This window comes from Saimiri boliviensis, chromosome 3 (assembly GCF_048565385.1).
Source record: "Saimiri boliviensis isolate mSaiBol1 chromosome 3, mSaiBol1.pri, whole genome shotgun sequence".
NCBI classification, from domain to species: domain Eukaryota; kingdom Metazoa; phylum Chordata; class Mammalia; order Primates; family Cebidae; genus Saimiri; species Saimiri boliviensis.
Window position 1 is genome coordinate 51,969,172 of NC_133451.1, and position 18,884 is coordinate 51,988,055.

The following is an 18,884-nucleotide window of genomic DNA, read 5'->3' on the forward strand; positions in this document are numbered from 1 at the left end:
TAAAGTCAGAAAGATCTAGGCTCAAATTTAAGCTTAAGTTCACTTACTTTTTCTAAGTCTATTTTTGCATCTATATAAGATGTGGGAAACATTGCCTAAATGTAGCATTTTTGTGATGTTATCATGATAATATAGATGATATAAGCAGCATAGTTTTTGGCAAAGTGTGAGTGCTCCTAACATGTATGACACCCATCAGGGTGATATTTTAAAATATTTAACCAGTAAGGCACATGCATGACAGGTCAAAAGAAACACCAGCCACAAACAAATGGCGTGGAGGTACCCAGGCACAATGAAGAAATAGCATGTGTTGTTTACACAGTTTATACATCACCTGATTTTGAAAGTAAGGTGTCTTATCCAGGATAACTTAGATCTCGAAGTCTCCTTATCTCATTATTGAATATCAGCCTACACAAACTTTTCACTTTGTTATTTGTATCAAAATCCAAATTACTCTGTTAGAATCTGATTAAATTATTTGGCTTTTCTTGGGATCTGACTTTAGGGAGGTTTTAAGTGATATGCTTCCACTTTCCTCCTCCTGGAAACCACTTCTTCCTTGTCTCATCTCTCCAACACACGACTTTCTATAGCGTGTGTCCACGCCTACTACTCTCACTGTTGAGAATAATATTCAGTATCTGCTTAACGTATATAAATACTTTTAACAAACATTGAATACTCCTTTTTACTAATGGTGTAGAGACTGTCAAGCTTTGGATTTTCTGTTAATAATCAAAGTTTATAGAAAATTTAATACCTACCTAGATATTCTGCAAGGTGATCAAATTCTGGTTTATTGGCAATGAGCTCTTCTTTTGTAGGGATGTTTATTCCCATGAAGCATGGATATTTAATTGGTGGTGAAGCTACTCGAATGTGTACCTTGGAAAGAAATCATTGCACACAAGTTTTGTAATAAGACTATGCAAAATTCTCTTTCATTATGCAAATACAATATAAAATTGTTTTGCAGAATATTCAGTAACAACATATGGGTAAAAAAGAACATACTATAGAATTTGTTTCACTGAGTTAACACATGAAAAAGAATCCTGGAAAATCATGTGGTAAACACAGAACTGCAGTGTTCAGTCACAACTACTCAGAGAAATCAAATCATTATCAGAGAATCCTACTTGGTGCAGCCTTGCTACAGATTCCAAAGTATCCTGAACAAGAATTTCACCATGTCAGCCAGTAATGAAGGGTTCTTTCTACAAAGCTGCTTCTTGTTTTTCTGTCACCTAATCATGAGGAATTTTCTTTCTCTAGATATGCTACTTCTCATTTGATGTCTTTACATTCCTAGAGCCACTTAGATTTTCTCTTGTAATACCTGGTACTTCTGCCTATCCCTTATCTTACCATTTTAGAAAGAAAAATACTATTTACCAGGTTATAACAAAGACTTTACTACTACAACAGAGCTGTTTTTGTCTATTATTTTTTGCCTTACATCAGGCACATTTATATGGCTATACTCCGCGTCCACATTTACTTTATTTTATTTATTTATTTATTTATTTATTTATTTTAAATAGAGATGGGGTGTCGCCATGTTGACCAGGCTAGTCTCGAACTCCTGACCTCAGGTGATCCACCCATCTCGGCCTCCCAAAGTGCTGGGATTACAGGCATGAGTCACCATGCCTGGCCCCACATTTACTTTTTACATTTTCTTTATTTCTCGTGCTATGCAGTCTTCTTAGTATTTAATGGCTGCATCATATTTCATCACACCGATATATCAATTTACTAAATTATATTCTCCAACAAGGAGATATTTAAGCCATTTCCACGTTCTTTGACTTTATCTTTTTCACTATTGCAATCAATGTGGAACTTATGTTAAATCCCTGTGTCTGTTACATAATTTTCACAGACTTCCAGAGTGAGATTATCATAATCCTAAACACAGGTATAAAAAAGTCTGGAAAATCATAATCACAATTGTCTTGGAAATTTTCTAAATAAAATGGCATGCTTCTTTTCATCCCACTTTTTTCTACAGATTTTATTTTTCATTTTTCAGAGATGAGGGTCTTACTATGTTGCTTAGGCTGAGATTTTATTTTTAAGTTTACTCAACCGTTAATTGTAAATGGCATCTCACTTCTGTAGTATGAGCTACTGAAATAGTTAGAATAAGCTTTGGAATCTTAAAATATAACAATCTATCTATCTATATATATACATATCAAAACTTCATGTTGTATATAATACATATATACATTTGTCAATTTAAAAAATAAAAATTACAAATTTTTCAAGACATAAAGTGAGGCCGGGTGTGGGTGGTTCACACCTGTAATCTCAGCACTTTGGGATACTGAGGTGGGTGGATGGCCTGAGCTCAGGAGTTTGAAACCAGTCTGGGCAACATGGTGAAACCCTGCCTCTACTAAAAAATACAAAAAATTAGCCAGGGGTGGTATTATGTGTCTATGGTCCTAGCTACTTGGGAGGCTACAATGGGAGGATCGCTTGAGCCCAGGAGGCGGAGATACAGTGAGCTGAGATCAAACCACTGCATTCCAACCAGGTGGCACAGTGAGTCCTGCTATCAAGGAAAAAAAAAGACATAAAGTGATATTAAAAAATAACTTGGTCAGGCATGGTGGCTCATGCCTGTAATCCTAACACTTTAGGAGGCCAAAACAGGCAGATCACTTGAGCCCAGGAGCTTCAGACCAGCTTGGGCAACATGGTGAAACCCCATCTCTATTAAAAATACCGAAAATTATTCTGGCTGCAATGGTGCATGCCTGTAGTCCCAGCTACTCAGGAGGCTGAGGTGTGAAGATTGCTTGAGCCCTAGAAGCAGAGGTTGAAGTGAGCTGAGATGGTGCCATAGGACTCCAGCATGGGCAACAGAGCCAAACACTGTCTTTAAAAAAAAAAAAAGAAAAAAAAAAAGTCAAAGATATTACAATGGGATTGGCTGTATGTCTTCAAGCAGAGAAGGCAATTAATACACCACTGGTTTTAGCATTCTATTTTGTATTTTTAGTCCTTTTTTTTTTTTTGAGATTGATTCGGCTCACTGCAACCTCCACCTCCTGGACTCAAGCCATCCTCCCACCTCAGCCAGATTACAGGTGTGTGCCCCCATGACCCACCCATTTTTTGTATTTTTAGGAGAGGCGGGGTTTCACTATGTCACCCAGGCTGGTCTTGAACTCCTGGACTCAAGCCCACCTTAGCCTCCCAAAGTGTTGGAATCATAGGCATGAGTCACTGTGCCCACATTTTGTGTTGCTAGTCTTTTAATTAATTTTCTAAAAAATTTTAGGTTTTTTAAAATTTAATTTTATTACTATCTTTTATTTTTGTAAAGACAGAGTCTCACTATATTGCCCAGGCTGTTCTCAACCTCCTGAGCTCAATTAACCCTCCTGCCTCAGATTTCCAAAGTAATGGAATTTCAGGCGTAAGCTACCTCACCCAGCTTTTTAATATTTAAATTAAAATATTACATTTTTAAAATCAAATTTAATATTTTATATTGAGCTTTTTAATCTATTAAGGATTAAATTTAATATGTTTCTGTTACATGTTCTCCAAGTTGCTACACAGCTATTCCTAAACCAAACTGATATAAAAAAGTTAATTTATTATATTAAACATCCATTTTGATTCACTACCCTAAATTGCAATTTTATGCCAGTATCTTATTGTTAATTGATGCGTTAGAATATGTCTTAATATTACTTACCTCTTTTGCACCAGATTCTTTGAGCAGTTTTATTATAGGTGAGATGGTATTGCCTCTCACAATTGAATCATCTACAAGAACAATTCTTTTGCCTTTAAAGTTGTCTGACAATACTCCAAATTTTTTTGCAACACCAAGCTGTCTTAACCTCATGTTCGGCTGAATGAAGGTTCTCCCTACATATCGGTTTTTACACAGCACCTCCACATATGGAAGTCCACACTGATAGAGAAGAAATGAAAGGACAATGAGGAGCAATACACAGAATAGGTGACTATTTTCTCTAGATTGTGTTGCCACCACAATATTCAATTAAAATTTCAAAATAACTTTCCTTTAATATTTGGAAAAAAAGGCAAACAGAAAAACCACTAAACATAATATACTTGGTGGAAAAACCAATTCGTTTTGCTAGGACTCATAATGTTTTTGTCTTAAACATTATTCCTCTGTTTTGGAAGACAGCACTAAGCAAATGAAGATATAACAAAGATTAGATCGGTCAGAAAAATTCATTATCAAAATAATTTTTAAAGAAATGAATTAAAATAAAACCAGTAGACCAATGAGATACTTTTTAGGAACAGGAGGTAATTAGCCCATTTGTTAAGGTACCCTTTTCTAAAATGTATGCATATTAATCCTTTTAGAAGCTAATAAAGTATCCAAAGTAGTGAACATTAGATGTTATACCCCAGGATTACTACAACAGTTACACAATCTACCTGGTTATGAAAATAAAGCATAAGACCAACAACATTATGCTAAATGAATATAAACAGCTTTATTATTACCCATACTTAGTACCAAGCAAATATTCCAGTGAGTTGTGAAGATAATTCAAGAAGTTTATTCTAATATTAGGTAAATTTTTCCACTGATGTCTATCTATAGTTGATGAACAGCACGGGTTTGAAGTGCATGAGTCTACTTATGGTAGATTTTCTTCCATCTCTGCCACCCCTAAGACAGCAAGACCAGCCCCTTCTTTTCCTCTTCCCTCCTCAGCCTACTCAACATGAAGGCAACAATGGGGATGAAGACATTTATGAAGATCCACTTCTACTTAAAAAATAGTAAATATATTTTCTCCTCCTTCAGATTTTCTTCATAGCATTTACTTTTCTCTAGCTTATGTTATTGCAAGAATACAGTATATAATACATAAAACATACAAAATATGTGTTAATCAACTGTTTATGTTATTGGTGAGGCTTCAAGTCAACAGTAGTTTATCAGCGGTTAAGTTTCGGGGCATTAAAACGTATACACAGATTTGACTGTGCAGGGGGCTGGCACCTTTAACCTCCATGTTGTTCAAGGGTCCACTGTATATTCATGATGTTATCTTTTTAAAAGGAAGGGGGACAATTTCTGAACCCTTTAGCGACCTTTTTCTTTTCAGTGAACTTTTTGGTGATTTTCACTAAAATAGTGCCATTGGGTAAAAAGGCTGGAAAATAACACCTGTAAACAAACCAACATAACCACCAAACCTTCCTTTCTCCTTAGAAATGTTGATGACTTTCTCTTTATAGGCAAGGATTTCTTATTCCATATCTAGGAGAGCAATTCACTGCATGTTAATTAAGAGAAAATACCTTTGCTGCATAAGCAAGAGCAGCAGGCGTAGCAGATTCTGGAACAGTGCTAACCAAATCTGCATCCACAGGTGCTTCAATTGCTAGCTGCTGGCCACAACGGTATCTTACTGTATAAACCATTTGGTCTGGTGTGTTTGGAAAAGGAGAGAGAGTATTTTTACTTAGCATAATATAACAGTGTTATTCTAAAAAACTAGTGCTAGAATTCTATAGATTGAGTATAAAAAGGAAAGCAATATGTAAAAAAGACGATGTGGAAATACATAAACTGAGGAATTCAACTGTGTGGTTTTTTTAAAAGTTTGATCTTCATATAGATCTAAAAATCACAGTCTTTACTCCTAAACAATAAACAACATCCAAGAGTCAAATGGAAGGGGAAAATAGTGATTTCATGACTTGTGGGCTCAGTCCTATATCCATAACATATAACTATATGCCTTCAAAGAGCCAAGTAAGACTTTGAGCCAAGAACTGCCATGTTTCAACGAGATAGCTAAAACATTTATATGAATATTCAAAGAAAAGAAATCTACTTACCTTCAAACATACTGTCTGGTCTTGCAAAATAAACATATTCAAAGATACAAAAAGCCATTGGGTTTCCTTCAGATCTTGATATGATATCAAGAGTCTGGACATTATGTCTGGATATTTCCACGATTTCTCCAGGCAAGACTTCACGGTAATATCTTGGGAAACAATGTTAAAGAAAGAAGACTTTTAATAAACTAGTCCTTAAGGCTGATGAAAACTTTAATTATAAAGCACACAGAGTGCCTTCCCTTAGAGAAACAACTGATTCATTCAATATAAAATCTAGAAGTGACTTTTTAAAAAGTGGTATGTCTCCAAGCAATGATTTCTGTATATCTTTCTGTTATCACAAAGCTCTAGCATAGAATTCAAAAATTAAGGGCCCTAAGTAGAACTGAATTTTAAAAGAATAAAGTATAAAGAAAACATTTTATCCTGGCTTACATTTTTCTATAATAACTCATTGAGGAAGTTCTCCCTTTCTAAAATAAGTCTCTATGTTCATATTGTACCATAAAAAGAGAAAAATATGAAAAAGAATAAAGAAATAAGTTTCATAATATATTGAAAGAATACCAGCTTCAGAATTAGGTGTTACTAGAAACATTAAACTCAGTGCAACTGCTGAGCCTAACATGCGTAAGAAAATCCACTTGCAAATTTTTTCTTGCAGATATCAGAAAGAAAGCTTTCATGTAAACAAAAAAGTGTCTAAAAAATTCTTTTCAACATTGGAAAAGATAATATGCCAAATAAGGTAAAATTTACCTTGCACCAATAGATAAGAAGCTACAAGATTCTGAAGACACCACCCATCCTTCTGTTTCTTTCTCTGTAAATCACAAATCAATTCAGTTAATGAATGGACTCAAGAAATTTTAAGAGGCTATTTCAACAGAACAGCTAACACCAAATAAATAAGTAAATAAAACTCATAGAATAGCCATTTCTATGACTTTAAGAGCACATGGATCCTCATTTGACTTGAGCCAAAGGTAAAATAAATGATTGTTTAAGATTCCTTCTAACATTATGATTTTATGGCTAGAAACCACTAAAATCACACCGCAGAAATGTAAAAGCTAGGCAAAGGACATGAACAGGCAATTGAGACAGGAAAAAACAGGAACATCCATTACACACATTAAAAAGGACTCATCACCCGGTCAGGCACAGTGGCTCATGCCTATAATTCCAGCACTTTGGGAAGCCTAGCCAGGCGGATCACCTGAGGTCACGAGTTCGAAACTAGTCTAACCAACATGGAGAAGCCCTGTCTCTACTAAAAATACAAAATTTAGCTAGGCATGGTAGCACATGCCTGTAATCCCAGCTATCCGGGAGGCTGACGCAGGAGAATCGCTTAAACCCAGGAGGTGGAGATTGCGGTGAGCTGAGATCGTGCCATTGCATTCCAGCCTGGGCAACAAGAGCAAAACTCTGTCTTAAAAAAAAAAAAAAAAAAAAAGGGACTCATCCTCAGAAGTACTTAAATAAATGTACTTTAAAAATGAAGAATACAATTGTTCTTTTTTTAACCTAGGTCCCTCCCATCCGTCAATTTTCTATACCTAAAGAGTTCAGGGCTTGACGGCAGTAGGACAATAACTGAAAAACATTATGAAATAATATTCCTTCTGAAGTTCATTACCTTTGTCATTTATATCAGACATTGGAATAAGACGACCAATGCATAACGGACGATTTCCATAAGGATCTCGTACTGCATAAATTACATCTCTGTGCATTATAAGCAGGGAGTATGCTGTGGGTGCTTCCTTCATCAAGTTTTTAATCCTGGAATTAATTAAATAATTGAAGGAATAACTTCAGTTGTAAACATATGCAAGCAAGGCAAAACTCTCCTTACTAGAGCTCTAAGTTTAGTCCGGTTCTCTGTTTACCTTGCTACCCAATCTGGGGTGTCATCTTGTTCCTGAGGAGGAGTATACGCCAGTAACTGGGTAATCATTTCACTATCAGAACTTGTGGACAGACCAATACCATGACGCAGAAGCTATATAGAAAAAAGGAGAAATTTAATCATCACAAGGGAAGTTCCACCGCATCCCTAACCCAGTAGCCAACCATAATGGAAAGAAATCAGGCATTCTGTGGATGCCTAGTTATGAAAATCCTGCATTCTACTAATGCAGCAGACCCCAATCTTTTTGGCACCAGGCACTGGTTTTGTAGAAGACAATGTTTTCATGGACTGAGGACAGGGGATGGTTTTGGGATGATTCAAGCTCAATACATTTATTGTGTACCTTATTTCTATTATTACTACACTGTAATATAATGAAATAATTACACAACTCACCATAATCTAGAATCAGTGGGAGCCCTGAGCTTATTTTCCTGCAACTAGACAGTCCCATCTGGGGGTGACGGGAGACAGTGACAGATCATCCATCAGGCATTATACATTAGCTTCTCACAAGGAGTGCACAACCTATATCCTTCGCATGCACAGCTCACGATAGGGTTCGTGCTCCTATGAGGATCTAATGCCACTGCTGATCTAACAGGAGGCAAAGCTCAGGTGGTAACAGTGAGCGATGGGGAGTTCAGGTGGTAACAGTGAGCAATGGGGAGCAGCTATAAATACAGATGAAGCTTCATTTGCTGCTCACCTCCTGCTGCATGGCCTGGTTCCTAACAAGCCATAGACTGATACGAGTCCCTGACACAGGGGTTGGGGACTCCTGCACTAATGGTATGTGTATACTAATAACAGATGATCATGGCTGGAGGCAGTAGGAAATCCAAAAGGTTTTCAAGCAGAAAAAAAGAGTGCTTCATGAGATGTACACAAAAGCTTTTGAACACTAAATTTGAAGGTATGCAGACCTGAAAGAGCGTAGGGGGTCTTGAAAATTTGGTTTGTGGGTCTGACCTTTTCCACCCTCAACACTCTTGATGAACTTGGGTATATTCCTATAAAAATAGTACCCTACAGTGATAACTTCCAAGCTGGGTTTGTTGGTGGTAGTGATGGTGGCTACCCATCCTCATTGATTACTGATAGAAGAAAGAAATCAACTGTACTGAACAATGAAATGCAGCAGATGTAATAAATATTGCTTGGGTGTACTCTATGACAATTACAAAGTTCTGAGCAGGAATGACCAGGACAAGGGCAGCCCGTGGACATGCGCACACTGATTCTGAATGGGCATTACAGAACATTTTCAGTAGGGAGCTAAACATGTAGAGATGAAGTTTAGCATCTGGATAATGGGTTATGTCAGGAAACAGTGAGTTAGTGGTTACCTCTAAGTGGTGAATTTTTAAGAAATTTTACTTCATATTTATACTTTTGTGATTGCCTGAATTTTTAAGTGAACCATGCAGTTTTTTTATTTGGAGACAGAAAAGCACAATACGATCATTATAATGCCTACTAACAAGGGTGGACAAAGCTCTAGGAAACGCCCAAAGACAGAACTGAAAACAAAACGACAATAAGTGGTACGAAAGCCTGGGGTCTAGATATTTTTGACCTGCAGTTCATTACTATTCAGCTTCTGTAACTGTTCCATCATATGTGAATTGCCCAGCTCTAGAATGCTAAAAGGATGTTGGGGTGTGCGTGTAACCGTCTATTACTAAGTATCACCAGGTTCTTAAGTTACCAAGTCAAGATTATTGGGAGTTAATAAACTGAAGAAACAGCAATAATTAATGAATGGCCTGAATGGATAAAAGGAAGCTACTAGGAATATAAAGATACCAAGCCCTTTTTTAAAAAAAAGAAAGATGAAATGATAAATGAAAGCATAGGAACAAATTTGACATCATTAGCACAGAGAGCGCTAAACAATATGCTGTGAACCAAAAGTTTAAGTAAACACTCTGTCCCTTTTTGCAGACTCTAGTTTCCTGTCAGTTTCCAATTGATATTTTTCATGTCATCTTCAAGTTTATACTCCATTTTATTTTTATGCTTTTGTGATATATAAGAATTAATATGTATGCTGGTTTTTATCCTGCTCTTTCCTGGTACTCAGCTCCCAAAACCCTTAGAATTGCCAAAATGATAGATGTCCTTTTGCATGCTATTGAGATGACTGGCAGCTAGGGGCTCCTGCATAGCACCGGTATGAGGGCTAGTTGCCAGGAGAATCAAGCAGACGATTGGAACTTCCAGCTTCATCTCTGGACCCCCAGGGAAGGGGAGAAGGCCTAAAGGTTGAGCTGATCACCACTGGCTGATGATTTAATCAATTGTGCCTACTTCATGAAGCCTCTATAAAAACCCACAACGACTGGGTTGAGAGAGCTTCTGGATATCTGAACACTTGGAGATGCCTGGAGGGTGGTGCCCCTGGGAAGGGCATGGAAGCTCCATGCTCCTTCCCACATACCCTGCCCTTTCCATCCTTTCACCGGACTGTTCTTCTGTAGCCTCTGTAATATCCTTTATAATAAACTGGTAAATGTTAATAAAGCACTTTCTTCAGTTTTGTGACGTTTGAAGCCAAAGGCAGGGCTGGGGCTGTTGCAGAACTCCCAATTTATAACTGGCTGTCAGATGTACCAGAGGCCTGGACTTGCAACTGGCATCTGAAGCAGGGGACAGTCTTGTGGGACTGAGCCCTTAAATTCTGGAACCAGACTTTACCTCCAGGTACTATCAGAATACAACCAAATTATAAGATACCTATTTGGTGTCCTCTGGAAAACTGGCTGATGTAAGAGACCCCCTTGTTTGGTCACAGAAGTGTGCTGTGTTGAGTCTGAGAGCAGGAAAAATACAGCTTGGTTTTTCTTATCTCATACAAGTTTTGAACACAGCAACAGAGTTAAAGAGATAGGGAGTCCATCAACTCTAATTTCTCTATGCTTTCAACCATAAATCAACTCTCCCAAATCTCTCCTCTAAAGCAGTGCATTCAAAAAGTGAGTCTAAAATGCATATTCTCACCCTTTTCTCCAACTCTAGAGGATATCTTACAGTCTGGAATTCTAACAAGTCTCCAGATAATTCTGATGCAATTGTTTGTTGCAGTTAAGTAACAGGTAGCAACAATTAGAAAATGCCTTTTACAAATATCCTCAGCTTTTATTCTTTAACCCATCCTAATCATTTAAAAAGGCATAGGAAAAACAAACCAACGTACCTTTTTCCTTAATCGAGCAGCATTTACCAATTCACCATTATGTGCCACAGCTATCTTCCCATGAAGCGTTTCAACAACAAAGGGCTGACAATTTTCTAATTCACACTTTCCTGTAGTGGCATACCTTGTGTGTCCAATTCCAAGATTTGAAACATACAATTTTTTCAAATTGTCTTCAGTAAAGACGTGATTTACAAGACCCATTCCCTTGAGAAATCAAAAAGTGCAACTTAGAAAAAAAACAGACTAGTACTGCTAGTGAGTAATAAAAACCTCTCTTCTCTGCTCAGCCAATCCAAATAAGATAATGAAGTACATTTAATTTCTCTGTTTCAGAATTCTGAACTAAAAAAGCCAAAAATAAACTTAACCTAACTGCAAGAACTGTGAAGGACTTACTTTAAAAAAAAAAATCATATTGAGGCAAAAGTAACGTAACATAAAATTAACCATTCTTTTTTTTTTTTTTTTTTTGAGATGGAGTTTCGCTCTTGTTACCCAGGCTGGAGTGCAATGGCGCGATCTCGGCTCACCACAACCTCCGCCTCCTGGGTTCAGGCAATTCTCCTGCCTCAGCCTCCTGAGTAGCTGGGATTACAGGCACGTGCCACCATGCCCAGCTAATTTTTTGTATTTTTAGTAGAGACGGGGTTTCACCATGTTGACCAGGTTGGTCTTGATCTCTTGACCTCTTGATCCACCCGCCTCAGCCTCCCAAAGTGCTGGGATTACAGGCTTGAGCCACCGCGCCAGGCTAAAATTAACCATTCTTAAGAGAATAGTGGCATTTAGTATCTTCACAATACTGAAGTGCTGTGTTTCCTAAGAGGCTTTTCACTAAAACATTTAAGAACAGATGTACTAAGCAATAAAATTTATCAAGTATTAAAACTAAAATTTGCATTAAAAAAGTCAAAGTATCTTAAAGCATTTGAATAGATAATTCCCTATTTGAGTGAGTCGGTCTTAGGCAAAAAATTGTCACTGGGAAAGAAATACAACCTATTTGACAAATGTTAAGATATAAAGTTGAAAGTGGCTGATACAAAGAATATTACTTTCGACTTCAGATTATTTATTCAATTCCCCTCTCCCCATATATTAATGATCATCTGTCTTTTGTTATCTTTGTCATCAACATTTCCTAATGTTCAAATTTACCTTGTGTGATTTGAATGTTGGCACTGAACTGCCATCACTAGTCACAATACCAGCACTCTCCTGACCCCTGTGAATATAAAAAGATATTGGTTGTTAAATCTGCTGATGGATAAGCTTCTTGAAGAACTTTATCAAGCATACTTTCTCAACAAGCATCTATGAACTTAGTGTGACAACACATTAAAGGCTACTTGTACTGGCACTACTTCTATTGATGCTGATGCTGATTAGCAATCGCAGATGATAATGTAACAATTAGATATCTTATCTAATTCTAACATGCCAGGTAGTCTGTTATAAGCATTTCAGGTTGTAAAAATAAATAAAAGCTGCTGGAAACCCAAATATATTTTAAGCCTTCAGAGAGAGACGATTGTGATCCGAGTCACATATGGTTACAATTTGTTTCTCAGAGTTATAGACTAACTCACTTTCTTATTTTTCTTGTTCTACACAGTGACTAGAGAGAATTAAAAGACACCAGAGACAATAACCTCCTGCCTTCTCAATTGATGACCTTTGTGAAAGATTAACTTCTACTTTGTTGTGCTGCTTTGGTTAGACCAAATGAAAGAAAACCCATTCACAATTACATCCTCTGTAAAAAATACTAAAGGTACCCTTTCCAAAAGAAACACTGCCTATAACCAGTCAAACTGCTGTAACTGTGCACTAATCTTATATGAAAAATGTTGTGGGCCGGGCGTGGTGGCTCACGCCTGTAATCCCAGCACTTTGGGAGGCCGAGGCAGGTGGATCACAAGGTCAAGAGATCGATATCATCCTGGTCAACATGGTGAAACTCTGTCTCTACTAAAAATACAAAAAATTAGCTGGGCCTGGTGGCGCGTGCCTGTAATCCCAGCTACTCATGAGGCTGAGGCAGGAGAATTGCCTGAACCCAGGAGGCGGAGGTTGCAGTGAGCCGAGATCACGCCACTGCACTCCAGCCTGCGGAACAATAGCAAAACTCCGTCTCAAAAAAAAAAAAAGAAAGAAAAAAGAAAAGAAAAAGAAAAATGTTGTGATTTTGCTAAAACTCCTCTGTCTCTACCTGTGTAACGAAACCTTAACTTTCCTACTTGGCAATGCTGACTCCATTCCTTGCAGTTGGTGTTTCCAGGTAGGTCATCCTCAAACTTGGTGCTTGAATAAACTCTCTTTAAAGTAGATTCTCATCCTTTTAATTATTTAGGTTGATGGCATGAGTGATCTGATTTGGTTTTCACAACAATCTTATGAAGTAGGTACTATGATTACCACACCCATTTTATAGAGAAACACACTAAAGCAATAGAAAGGAAGTTACTTTCCCATTGTCACACAGACAGTGGTACAGCCAGGATTAGAACTCGGATGATCCAGCTCCGGCTTTTAACCCCTATACTTTTTCACCTCTAAATACAGTTTCAACAGGATGAGTATGTAGATGTAAATGAAAATCTCCAAATATAATAGAGGCATAGTTGGTACTGAAACTGCAACCATTTTTTTTTGTGCTTTTCTGCATTTTTCAAATGTTTTCCAATAAATAGCACTTTTGTTATCAGAAAAATTAATGTCGCTTCTGAAAACCCTCTACTGACCTGACACCCTTTCCCATGTCTGTGTCTGATTTCCTGCCTTAGTGTTTTTAAGCGGTGATACACAGAAAAAAGCCAAAATTAGACAGAAGGCAGGGCAAGACACAGTAAAGACTAAGAGCATCCGCACCACTGTGCAGTATACTCTTATCAAGGTTCCAACTGCTTTACAATTTTTAAAAGTTCTGAACAAGTGCTATAAATTGTAGATGTTTATTGACCAATGTTTTTGTTCCAAAGAATATGTATCAGTGTTGAAACAAAAAGTAAACCTCTTCCACATGTGCCTGTAGACTTTAGTAGCTGTTAATACATTGATTGATTTGGTAAAAAGAAAGCTTTTTCAAAATTATATATTGCAACTGTTGCAGCGTTTTATTAACTCGAAAAAGTAGAACATTAAACATGTTTGCCAAGTAAAACTCTAAAAAAATGTGGCATGATCATGGCTCACAGAAGCCTAAAGAAATGATTTTTTAAAATGCACTAAATACTGAAAATAGATGTGCACAATACTATATACCATATGGAACTAAATAAATTGTGACTTAGAATGTCTTTTATTTAGTGAAATGCTGTGGGGTCTGTAAGTTAACCAAGGTTAGAGACTAAGTGATTCACGTCAGAGGGAGTATTATTAACATTGGCTATAAACCTCTGGGCAAAAAGAACCCCTGCCAACCATGTTCAAAACAATTTTTAAAAATCAACAATCATTTGCTAAAACAGTAAATTATGTAAGAAAAGAAATAAACAAAAAAATGGTTTTCTTTCCCTTTTGTCTCAAGGGTAGTTTTTCCTTCAAGCTGAAATGAGTATGGTTCAGAATCATTTAGGTTCAGGCTTCTTTAATCACAAAGCCTGCTTATTTGGCAGTTTCTCAAGTTACTCCCTCAGGCAGCTTGAACCAGTTAAACTAGATCCTTTCAGCTCTTTGGAGCTTATTGACAACCAGCCGTCTGGTTTCCTAGGAAACAAAACCTTGGCTAGAAATAGTGAATCATTTCCAGGTCATTTTCAACATGGAGAGTGGAGCAGGAAAGCACTGGACTAAGGAGGAGGTTAAAGCTTTGCTAAGTGTCTGGGCAGAAAAAAATATACGAAAACAACTTTATGGAACACTAAGAAATAAAGGAATATTTATTTACATTGCTAAAAGGCTGCAATCATTAGGAGTATACAGAGATTGGAAACAGTGCCGGGCTAAGTACAAAAATCTCAAATATGAATATAGAACAGTTAAATATGCCCATAAATCTGGAGACAGCTCTAAAACTATGAAGTTCTTCCATGATTTGGATGCAATCCTGCAATATGAACCTACCACACAATTTACAGAGGAAGATGCAAATGGCAGGTGCCTGGAAACGCTCAGCCCAAGTACAGCCCCAGAGACCACTGAAGGTAAAAAGAAAAAGTACTCTTTTGTTTTTCTTTTGTTTTACAGTTTTACCAACTGTAAAAGTTCAGGACTTCTGAGGCCATGATAAATATAGACTGAAATATCAAGATTGAGAAAAATAACCCATTTATTATGCTATTTTCCACAAGGCTAAGAATAAAAAGAGGTTAAATATTACAACTTTTTAAAAATCTGCATAAAATACAGAAAAAAAGCACATTAAAATGGCACTGCTAGTGCCAACTGCATGTGATATGTTTTTGAAATATGGATTGGGTTCTAAAAACAGTTTAAGTTTTAATTTTATAAGAGTGGCAGAAAAGGGTTAAAATATCAAAAACATTGCTCAACTGATGTTTTCCCACAGCTCGAAACAAGAGAACTTTTCTCCTTTATTTTAATGTTTCCATTTTCCTAAATTATAAATAAAAGCACATTTAAAATAACTGTTCAACACTATTTCATTACTTGTTTAGAATAACATCTCAGTTTTAACAATGAAGTAAAATAAAGATTTAATAGATGAAATGATCTGAGACTAAATGATTTAGAGGGGTTTCATGACCTACTGTGTTGTTAAACCCAATACTATTTACGTAGAATCTGCTCATTGTCTTTAGAAGCATTAACAGGCAAAGGGAGGAAAAACAATGACAGTAATGAGATTTCTACCACAATAGAAATTATAGATGCTATTTTTAAGAGCAGAATTAATCAAGTATCCGTAATACCCACTATCTGTGTGTACTACGGGCAAAGCACTCCTCAAAAAGGATGGAACTGCAAATAAATCTAACACCTGAGAGAAAACAGTAAACAGTATAATAAAAGTACCAAATGTGAATGGGGTTAAGAGGACAAAGATTACAACTGGTTAACTTAAGTTGGCTAATTTTCATACTTACAGCTCAGTAACAAATCATTTTGTTAAAAGAAGAATCCACCCTGCCTACACTCTTTCCATTTCTGAGATGACACCAAATTCTGAGATGACACTAAATTCTGAGAAAGCTTTGCAGTTATTACCATGTTCAACAGCAATTACATTATTTTATTCAGTTAAACATCCTCAACTCTTCATCATTTAAGTGCTTTAAATATTGATTAATAAACAAGTAAATTGCTTAGCTTCTGAAAGTCCCCAATTTTAACCAGGAGTTGGTCTGATTAAGATGTGGATGCCAGTATCTCCATTTCTTAAAAGCAATCTTCAGCCCTTTCATGTACTCCCTTGGCTCCAAACTCCTTCACTCATAAACAGAGGGACTATACTTACAGTTTAACCATGTATGTTTAGGTACCTCAAACCCCCAATTCCAAAAGCAAACTCTGTCTTCTCCCATCAATTTTTTTTTTTCAGAGAGAATGTTTTACTCCTGTCAGCCAAGCTGGAGTGCAGTGGCGCAATCTCGGCTCACTGTTGCCTCAACTTTCAGGACTCAAGTGATTCTCCCAACTGAGCCTCCTGAAAAGCTGGGACTATATGGGCATGAGCCACCAAGTCTAGCTACTTTTTTTGTATTTTTAGTAGAGATGTGGTTTAACCATGTTGCCTTACCTCGTCTTGAACTCCTAGGCTCAAGAGATTATCCCACTGCAGCCTCCCAAAGTGCTGGGATTACAGGCATGATCCACCATGTCTAGCCCAAATCTGATCCTCATACAAATCGCTTCCACCTTAGCATCACTATATTTCCAATCATTTATAGAGAAACGTTTGAGATATCCTTGATTTCTGGTCAGTCACTAAGTCTTTAAAAAATCTGGTGACACACTACACAAAATTTTCTCTCTGCTCTATTCTCATTATGACTAACCAGAACTTCATCATCTCCCACATGAAATATTAATGTAACCTCTTTACTGGGCTCCCTAGTTTTCAACCTCTTCCCATATACTTTCCACAATGCCTCTAGTTGTTATGTATATTTTTTCAATTATAAAATTACAAGCACATTAACATCTTGGTTGCATTAAAAATAATCTTTATACCCATGATTAATTATGATTTAAAATTAAATATGAAAAACAACAGTTCCATAATATTTAACTGAGTTTAGGTCTTCATCCCACCTCATGCAAATGATACTGCAATTAATAACTTTTGTCAATTTTTAGCATTATTACCCTAGGACACAAGTTCTAATACTGATTCAGGGGGTATAATTACTTGGGTTTTTTTTTGTTGTTGTTTTTTTGTTTGTTTGTTTTGCTTTGTTGAGATGGAGTGTCACTCTGTCACCCAAGCTGGAATACAGTGGTGGGATCTCAGCCCACCACAACCTCTGCCTCCCAGGTTCAAGTAGTTCTCCTACCTCAGCCTCCCAGGCTGGGATTAGAGGCACAAGCCATCACACCCAGCCAATTTTCTATTTTTAGTAGAGACAGGCTTTCACCATGTTGACCAGGCTGGTCTCGAACTCCTGTCTTCAAGTGATCCTCCCACCCTGGCCTCCCAAAGTGCTGGGATTACAGGCCTGAGGCACCACACCTGTCCATTACTTTGAAACAAACATTATTTCTAAAATAACTGCTTTCCAAAAAAATTGTACTTCATCAGCCATGGAAAGAAGGGACTTTCCAGATTTAATAAATAAGGTTTTAGGCCAGGTGTAGTGGCTCATGCCTGTAATCCCTGCACTTTGGGAGGCTAAGGTCAGGAGTTCGAGACCAGCCTGACCAAGATGGTAAAACCCATCTCTACTAAAAATACAAAAAAATTAGCCGGGCATGGTGGTGGGTGCCTGTAATCCCAGCTACTCAGGAGCCTGAGGCAGGAGAATTGCTGAATCTAGGAGGCAGAGGTAGCTGTGAGCTGAGATCTCGCCATTGCACTCCAGCATGGGCAACAAGAGCAAAACTCATCTCTAAATAAACAAATTAGGCTAATTTAAGAAACAATAGCCTATAATGATACACAAATTGTTAACTTTTAATTTGCATTTGTTTAATTATCAGTAAGGTGGAACACTTTTGTATACATTTATTCACTTTTACAAACTGACTGTTTATGTCAGTTGGGGTTCTTAGAAATTTGCATGACTTCTCTTGCCTTATGATTTATTTGACCTGTAGAATCCAGAAATTTTTAAGGTGATCAAAGCTTTCTCCCTAAAGCTCAGGAAGCGCTCCTTGCACCAGGTTTGACTCATTATATAATGTCTTCTGGTTTTTTCCTACGGCGGAACCAGCAGAGAAGCTACTTGTTAGGCAGCAAGTAGCCAGAGCCAGAGCCATGGCAAAGGACCCAAATACACTTTTAACCAATTCTAGGAGGCTTCATGTTCTGCTAAATCTGATCATCCTCAGCCTCAGGATTCCTTTGGCCTATGCTGCCAAGCCACATTCCTTCAGTGGTCAAGTTTCCCCTCTATTTCGCTCCTCTTATTTTATACAAATGCATTGCAAGTAATGATTTAAGTGTTTCAGTTTAAAATCCCCAGAGCGCTGCCTACAGTTTTAGGATTCATGCTATGGAATAAGCAACTTAAGAAAAAATTCTCTGAAGAGGTTGGAGAGAGAGCTTTTCTGTTTTGCTATCAACTGAATGTTTGGTCCAGACTCTTTTCTATGGTGGTAAATCTGGACTCTAAACCAGGTAAGAGAAGAGAAACCTTGCCTTTGTTTACTGCTCTCATACTCAAGCTCGGTTGTTAAATAACCTGAGCATATTAGCATTTTCCCCTGTTTCTGTAAGATAATTCTTACATAACTCCAGATTTTTATTTTCCCAATTTTCAACCAAAT

General features: G+C 37.2%; 2 protein-coding genes across 2 annotated transcripts in view; one reads left to right on the plus strand and one right to left on the minus strand.

The window, feature by feature from the left end:
* Window positions 1-18,884, minus strand: part of PPAT (phosphoribosyl pyrophosphate amidotransferase) — a 44,442-nt gene that overhangs the window by 2,488 nt on the left and 23,070 nt on the right. Inside the window, exons 2-10 of the mRNA XM_003933604.4 lie at window positions 12,153-12,219; window positions 10,992-11,198; window positions 7,770-7,882; window positions 7,517-7,662; window positions 6,634-6,697; window positions 5,869-6,020; window positions 5,326-5,453; window positions 3,725-3,946; window positions 771-891 (exon numbers count right to left, since the gene is read on the minus strand). Of these exons, the coding sequence (XP_003933653.1) occupies window positions 771-891; window positions 3,725-3,946; window positions 5,326-5,453; window positions 5,869-6,020; window positions 6,634-6,697; window positions 7,517-7,662; window positions 7,770-7,882; window positions 10,992-11,198; window positions 12,153-12,219 (1,220 nt within the window). The remainder of the gene's footprint in view (window positions 1-770; window positions 892-3,724; window positions 3,947-5,325; window positions 5,454-5,868; window positions 6,021-6,633; window positions 6,698-7,516; window positions 7,663-7,769; window positions 7,883-10,991; window positions 11,199-12,152; window positions 12,220-18,884) is intronic.
* The window catches only part of PAICS (phosphoribosylaminoimidazole carboxylase and phosphoribosylaminoimidazolesuccinocarboxamide synthase), a 52,113-nt gene continuing 47,971 nt past the window's right edge, over window positions 14,743-18,884 (plus strand). The window contains exon 1 of the mRNA XM_074396172.1: window positions 14,743-15,139. Within this exon, the coding sequence (XP_074252273.1) occupies window positions 14,758-15,139 (382 nt within the window). The 5' untranslated portion in view covers window positions 14,743-14,757. The remainder of the gene's footprint in view (window positions 15,140-18,884) is intronic.